The sequence below is a fragment of the Pinus tabuliformis genome, chromosome 1_2 (assembly GCF_031772625.1).
Source record: "Pinus tabuliformis cultivar Carrire ecotype Pingquan chromosome 1_2, CPIR1, whole genome shotgun sequence".
Classification (NCBI taxonomy): domain Eukaryota; kingdom Viridiplantae; phylum Streptophyta; class Pinopsida; order Pinales; family Pinaceae; genus Pinus; species Pinus tabuliformis.
The window spans coordinates 94,632,800-94,641,072 of record NC_142298.1 but is presented as its reverse complement, the minus strand read 5'-3'; the positions used below and the strand labels follow the sequence as shown (position 1 = coordinate 94,641,072).

Sequence of the window (8,273 nt, the reverse complement as noted above, 5' to 3'; positions counted from 1 at the left end):
TTTTGTAAATTCTCCTGTGATATTAATATAAATTGTGTTTTTCGTACTGAAAAAAATAAATTATTTGCATGTGATTGATATCAATCAGATTTATTTAAATAAATATGATTTTACTGAATATATTCATAAAGATAAACACACAGGGAAACTAGATGGCCCACAGTTTTTTAACGAATGCGAATTCACATCAAGCATAACTCCATTGTTCCAATGACCGAAGTGAACAATAACATATATAATAATATTATTGCACTGAAATCCCCCGGCAGCTTTATTACCCACCAATTCTGCAGAGTATAAACTCACCTCATACGTTCTGTCTCACAACATCGAAACACAACACACAACAAGACCAACGACAACACCTACTATCTTAAATATTATTTTAGCTATCTAAATATTATTTTAGCTACCCGTCAGCCGCCTCCTTTCTAATTGCCAGGGGGTGGTGATGTTAGCTTCGCTCTGGCCGCGGACAATAATACAAATAACTCGGCCCCATCGGCCAACGCTTTTTTCACTTTGTCGGCTTTACAAAATTGGTCAGCCCATGCACTTAATAGCGGCGTTTTTTGTGTGTCGATTAAAACTATATTGGTAACCTTCTCGACCGTTTGGATGAGTACCAAAAGCCCGCCCAATGCGATGTCAACCAACCCTATCCCATCTCCTCCAAAATACGCTTTTCCGGTACTTCGCAACACTTCCTCCAACAAAAGAAACTTTGCCACTGATTCTTCCACCGCTTTCTGTTGCTCCTCACCCTGGCCCCTGAAAGCTCCTAGAATACTTGGAATGACCTGCAGACACGGAAATACAAACCAGTAATTCAAACTTTCAAAATCCCTAATAGCAGATAACGAAGTAGGAATGCATGAATTACCTTATCGTCTATGAAGGCAGCCCAGAAGCGGGCAATGGCTCGGTCATATGGATCCCTGGGAATCAGAAATGGCGCTTTACTGTCCCATGCCTCCTCGATATATTGCACAATAATCATCGATTCACAAACAGGCTTCCCGTTGTGGATGAGCACCGGAATCTTCTTGTGAACAGGGTTCGTTTGCAGCAGCAGCTCGCTCTTATTTTGAATGTCCTCCTCAATGAACTCATAATGGATACCTTTAAGAGCCAGCGCTACGCGAACCCGAAGAACAAAGGGGCTCCAGCCCGCACCTAACAGCTTCACTTGCCCATCCTCTCCACAACCCTCCATCGCTATTAAATGTGTTTTTTCAATTGTAATGCGCTTCTCTGGCATGTGTGTACTTGTATCTGTTCTCTGTAGTGTACTTGTATATATAAAAGTATACACAAAACTTGGGCCCCAAGTCACGCTTCACCCAGTGCCAATGGGGGCCTTGGCTTCCACTCGTCTTTGCCAATTGGGTGGAACGATGGGTAGCTTCACGCACTTACTTCAGCAGGCCCACCTCCTGTGATCAATCACCTTCAAGAGGCTGATGGGAGTGAAGTCAAGGGAATAATCCCGCTTGCACTCGCTGTCTAGATTCTTTTTTAATTGTTATTATTTTTCAGGTATAGACAATGTTCCCATCATCGACATATTATATAAATTTTGAATCAATTATAATTTTTTTATTAAAATTATATTTTTAAATTTAATGGCATGAAAATTTGTATATAATTTTAATTATTAATATATGTGACTTGAATAATTTTTTAAAATTTTATATTAAAAACTCTAAATATATAACGCCAAAGTGTTCAAATCAATGTGAAGGACGCTTTATCTGTATCTTTAGTCAAATCTAAATGTTTTGATCGGTCCTTGAAATAGATTCCGTAACCAATAAAGTCATCAGTTTGTGGTCCTTGAAATAGATTCCGTAACCAATAAAGTCATCCGTTTGTGCTCCTTGTATTATAATGTGTGGAAGTTCGTAAGCAGTGATATCATTAGCATTTAAAGGTCTCTGTATTGACATCTTCATCCACCCTCTTACTTCTTCACTCACCCTCCACGATTTCTTTAAATGCGTACAACTTATTTTGCAGCTTATTGCAAAGACAATATACATTTCTCTATCTAATTCATTTTTACATTATTACGTTTTATTATAATTTATAAAAATATAATTAAGAGGGGGCTATTTTCATTACGTTGTACGATGGGTGAAGAAAGTTTTATGACTCTTTGATCGCTATATGAGATCTTTGGAGTTATGATTGTGAAAACGAATAGGTAGGGTTGAGTGAGCAAAATCGGCAAGATATTTATAGCTTGATTCTTTTGCCACATTAATCTCATAATCATCAGATTTGAAAGCGGCATCTATGCCACAGGTGGAAAATTACTTTGTTCAATTTATGAATATGGAATTATATATATATATACACTTTGCTCTATGTATGAACATGAAATTATATATATATATTTCTTCACACGATTATCATTAAATTTTTGTTAGGGGAATTTCATTCCCTGAGATATGTGGAATCATATGTTTTTTTGGTTACATTTGTATTATAAAACCATGGATGCATTTATTAATTTTGGGTATCTATGAGAGACTTTCTGGTTGGCATTATAAGGATTCGGTATCTTAAGAATAGAATTGCGATGTTACATTTAGTGGTTGCTTATCTTAATGTTAAGAATATTAGAACATTTTTCATAAATTAGTGTTCAATTTTGATGATGGACAAGTATGTGTAGTTTCTATAAATTGGTGCTCAAGTTTGATGATAGACAAGTATGTGTAGTTTATGCAAAGGGAATGAAGATATTCGCCATTGTGTGTGTTCATTTAAGAGTGTTTAAAATTTTCGAAAAGGTACATCAAAGATATAGGGATATAGGGAAATTAGATATTCTTAATTCTAACATCTTACAAGGGACTTCATCCATAACCTTTTAATTCCATGAATCTCATGGTGACGAGACATTGTTAATTAGTAAATAACTTTTTACTTTAAAAAAGAATTAATAGAGGCATTTAACGGAGTTTAATTTCAAAGAAGATTTATAGAAACTTAGTGACCTCATCTCTTAATGTGGTATGGAGCATTTTGTTTTTTTTTTCAAATAACTAAAATTACGTTGTAAAGAACAAATTAATAATGAAGAGCATTAATTACACTTTGGAGAAAGTAGTGACTTAGTTACCTAACTCCCTCAAGACAACTAAGAATTTCTCCAATAGTGAGAGATTGATGTCTCTTGTTCATATTCAATTGTTTGCAATGTACTGGATTGGTTGTATAACTTTTCCATGAAGTCTCTTGGTATTTGGAAGAGGCTTAAGAGGGTGACACACATTTCAGCATTGATGACTAATATTCATCCCATGAAAAGCATGTGGACAACCTGGATGGAAATCATAGGGGTTTCTTATCCAAGTGTAAAAGAAGGTGGTTGAGGAGCTAAAGAAAGTAGGTTCCCACTACTCAACAAGGTAATAAACACATGCCATGAGGAAGCATCACAAGGCCTAAGACCATTGCATATTATTTGGGGTTTCTATGTAACGGCCATTGACATTTTACATTCAGTCCACGGAAAATGTGGAGTTATCAAAACGGATCTTTGTACCACTACTAAAATGGCATTGCACGACTATCATGGCTTATAAAATCAAAGGAAATTGGCTCCAATCCACAAGGTTTTGAGCTAGCAATAGCATGTAGAAAACTAGCGGGGGTTAGTTCAAAACAATGCCAATTTAATAAACAATTTACTAAAAAGAATGTAGGATGGCAATGGGGTTATCACTCCCTTGACCCCATAGTGTCCTTGAGAATCAACAAATCCTCAGGATAGTTTTTCATTCTTTTAACAATGACAATGGGGAATGGAATCATTTTTTAATTTCATTTCAGTATCACATGTAGAGTATGTAAGACATATTAGAATTACTATTATGATGATTTTATTGTTGTTTTGAACTATTAGAATTGTTGTTGTGCACAATTCTTGCACTTCAATTTAGATATTCAAAGCTATGAAAATATTGGACAATTTATAACATGTAATGAACTTATAAAGCGTGGCTCCATTATCTAAATTGAGAAAATTTATATTGATGGGAAAGATATTTTAGTGAGAAGAAAATAGAAGATTCAATTCTAATTGCTTATAGACACCCTTATGATTTATCAATGTAATACAAATGACTCATTTAAAATGCACAAAATTCCCTATCATGTTACGAGAACATACAATAATGTAGGGGCTTCTAGCCAACTTCAGATGAGATGACAATCACCTTCATCTTTTGGCAAGCTAGAATAGTCACTTATGGGAGGACTCAAGACCAAGGCTTATCAATATGATAATTAAAGATCGAGAAACCCCATTAGGGGTGGAAGAACATGAATAATTGGCTAGCATTGAGGATCAACTTTGCAACAAAATAAATTTTGCACCTCTAGTCAATCCAACCAACAAATCTTGCCCCTCAGGTCAATCCAACCATTCAAGGCATTGTTGATGTTTCCACATCCTCTTGATGATTTCAAATATTTTTTTCTACTTCACTTGAAATTTACCAGTACTATGGAATAATGTGTTACATAATGAATTCTTGTTTAGTAGATATTTTGGCATACATCGAGTTAATAGATGCACATTTGGGATAAAAGACTTTAAACTTTGTTGTCTGTCTAGCTTCCAATCTTAAAGGATTTTGATATTATGTAATTAGTATATGTTTTTAGGAAAGAAAATAAAAACAAACAAAAAATAAAATAAAATGAAAAAAATCTAATCAACATAGATATATCTTAACTCTAGATTTATCAAACCCTTCTTCAAGTTTTTCACTCAAATAGATATTTACATGTTGATTGATTTGATACCTCCCGACCCTTTCTATACCAAAAGTTGAGATGGATAATGTCATGGTTGCATGGAAATAGCTCGGAACATTTTGTAAACTCATTCCTATTCTCCATGTTAATTGAATATCTCTAATTTGTTGGAAGTGGTTCTAGGAACTTGGAGCATTTTGGAATCTTCGACTTCAAGGAAATGGAAGATTAGAAGGATTTTCCAATATAAATAAATACTATTTTTGAATATTATTAAATTAAATTGTAAATAATTTTATCAAATTATTACAAACACCTACTTCATTACAAACATTTTTGTTATACTTGTTCAAAATATCACTACAAAATAAAGATTAAAGTACATGTAAATATGATTCCATAAATTATTTTTAAAAATAATAACTTAATAATATTCACTTTGTAGTTGTAGACATGGATAATTTTTAATGTATGTATGTTTCTCTTTCTTCCAAAACTAGACATGAAACTATTACAAATTAACATGCAAATGTAATAAATCATGATTATTTTTTATTATATTTTAATATTACTAAGCTACTGCTATTTAACATTTTTTCCTAATCTTTATTATAACAATGTTTCGAATTTAGAGAGATATTCAAAATTTATATATGTAAAGTTTAATTCTATAAAGATGTTATAAATTAATGAGCAAATGTAATAAATCATCACTATCAATATTAACCATAAATATCAATATTATATATTTATAAATATTAAATCTATATTATTAATAAAATATTTCAATTATATTTATTAATATGATTGGTCATGTGATTGATATAAATATAGTGTGCTAGTAATATATTCATAGGGATAAACACACATGAAATTTAGAGTGACTTGCACGACAGCTAGATAGCCTACCTTTTAATGAATGCGAATTCACATGAAACATAGCTCCAATGTTCGAAGGACCGAAGTGAACAGTGACATATATAACAATGTTATTGCACTGAAATCCCCCGACAGCTTTATTACCCACCAATTCTGCAGAAGTATAAACTCACCTCATACATAAATCCCACGGTCTATCTCACAACATCGAAACACAACAAGACCAACGACAAAACCTACTATGTAAATATTGTTTTAGCTCTCCTCCTCCTCCTTTCTAATGGCCAGTGAGGGGTGATGTCAACTTCGCTCTCCCGGACATAAATTCAAATAACTCGGCCCAATCGGGCAATGCTTCTTTCACTTTGTCAGCTTTACAAAATTTGTCTGCCTAGGCACTTAATAGCGGCATTTTTTGTGTGTCAATTAAATGTATAATGGTAACCTTCTCAGTCGTTTAGATGGTTACCAATAGCCCACCCAATGCAATGTCAACCAACCCTATCTCATCTCCTCCAAAATAAGCTTTTCTGGTAGTTCGCAACACTTCCTCTAACCAAAGAAGGTTTGCCACCGATTCCTTCACCGCTTTTTGTTGCTCCTCACCCAAGCCCTTAGCCCCTAAAATTTTTTAGAATACCTTGAATTTTTGGAGAGACAGAGAATAAAATTCAAATAATTTACACACAAATTCACGAGTTGCGGCTCTTCTATTGATCACACAAAACATGATGCTTATAATGAACCCGGTGAAGGGTATTTAACCTTTTCCAACTAGCGACTTGCCTAAAATATCTTGACATGCAACCACACACTAAAATTCGTCTATCACTTAACTAACTCAACACTCAATCATTCAATCACTCAATCACTCAGTGAACTGACTCTCTATGTTTAGCCAACTCCTCATGCAGCAGTAATTATCTTGTTTTAACACCCCCCTTAATTACGACTGCTAAACTAAAACATGGCTCATGAGAATTCAAACATGCTTGCTGGTCTATGTCTTAGCTAGGCTTACAACACTTAATTTTCTTCTATGAAACTCAAACACATCTTGTGCTAATGACTTAGTAAATATATCAGCCAATTGTTCACTAGATTTACAAGGCTTCAAGTGAACTTATCCATTGCTCACATGCTCTCTAATAAAGTGATATCTAGTATCAATATGCTTGGTCTTTTGATGAAACACACTATTCTTGGATAGTGCAATCGTTGAGGTGTTGTCACAATATATTGTTGTTGATCTTTGTTGTTTCTGCTTGAGTCCATCAAATACTCTTCTTAACCATACTGCTTGACATGTTGCTGATATTGTTGTTACGTGTTCTGCTTCTGATGACGAAAGTGTCACAATGGGCTGCTTATTAGATGCCCATGAAATTACACCTGAACCAAGGTGGAACACATAACCAGAAGTGCTCTTCTTATCATCCAAACTGCCTGCAAAATCACTATCTGTGTATCCAATCAAATCCTTATTTTTCGTGCTTCCATACATTATGCCACAATCTCTAGTTCCTGTTATGTATCTTAGAATTTATTTTTCCTGCACTCCAAAGTGTGTCTTTTGGAGTCTCCATAAATCTGGAAATCAAACTCACTCCTTGCATGATATCCGGTCTTGTAGCTATGAGATACATGAGGCTACCAACCAATCTTTTGAATAAAGTTGGATTGACATCTGATCCTTCATCATCCTTTCTTAACTTTGTACCTGTTGCAGCTGGTATAGATACAGGTTTGCAATTTTCCATCCTGAATCTTTTCAATAAATTTTTGGCATATTTACTTTGACAAATAAAAATTCATTTTTCAGATTGCTCAACTTCTATGCCAAGAAAATATTTCATGAGGGCAAGATCTATCATCTCAAATTCTTTCATCATGGCTACTTTAAATTCATCTATCTCAAAATCACCTATAAAAAATATGTCATCAACATATAAGAAAACAATCAAAATCTGTCCATGCCCATTTACCTTTGTGTATAAGGTAGGTTCAATGTTGCTTCTGCAAAATCCATTCTTAATAATGTAGTTATCGATTCTGCTATACCAAGCTCTAGGTGCTTGCTTTAGTCCATAAAACGCTTTCTTCAACCTGTAAACTTTATCTTCGTTACCTTCAACTTCATAACCTAGAGGTTGTTGCACATAAATTTCTTCTTCTATAATTCCATTCAAGAAGGTTGATTTCACATCCATCTGATATACTTTCCACTTGTTCTAAGCTGCTATGGCTAGAATTTCTCTTACGGTATCCAATCTGGCTACCAGAGAAAACGTTTCTCCATAGTCTATTCCTGGTTGCTACGAAAATCCTTTTGCTACAAGTCTAGCTTTGAATCTCTCAATTTCACTATTCTTATTCAGCTTCGTCTTGTACACGCACTTTGCATCAATGAGATTTTTTTCCTTTGGTAAATCAATCAAATCCCATGTATCATTCTTTTCAATAGCTTCAATTTCTTTATCCATGGCTTGCACCCAATTTTCATCTTTGATTGCTTCTTCAAACGAAGAAGGTTGGAATGACAATAATGCAAAATTTCAAATAACATCCAAATCACCATAAATATCTTTAAAACTTATCATCTTTCTCATACCATTGCTTTA

General features: G+C 34.1%; 1 protein-coding gene across 1 annotated transcript; it reads right to left on the bottom strand.

The window, feature by feature from the left end:
* Nucleotides 1-255: 255 nt before the first annotated feature.
* LOC149204628 (glutathione S-transferase U17-like) lies at nt 256-1,253 on the bottom strand. The gene is made up of 2 exons (XM_089393331.1): nt 884-1,253; nt 256-800 (listed from the first exon to the last, which is right to left on the bottom strand). Exons 1-2 carry the CDS (start codon nt 1,214-1,216, stop codon nt 432-434), a joined length of 702 nt encoding a protein of 233 aa, XP_089249457.1. The 5' UTR covers nt 1,217-1,253; the 3' UTR covers nt 256-431.
* Between the last annotated feature and the right edge of the window lie 7,020 nt (nt 1,254-8,273).

Excerpts from the sequence above, each read along its gene's own strand:
- LOC149204628 (XM_089393331.1), bottom strand. The coding sequence starts at position 1,216 with ATGGAGGGTTGTGGAGAGGATGGGCAAGTGAAGCTGTTAGGTGCGGGC. Across the intron at positions 801-883 it reads CTGCCTTCATAGACGATAAG|GTCATTCCAAGTATTCTAGG; the intron begins GTAATTCATGCA and ends CCGTGTCTGCAG.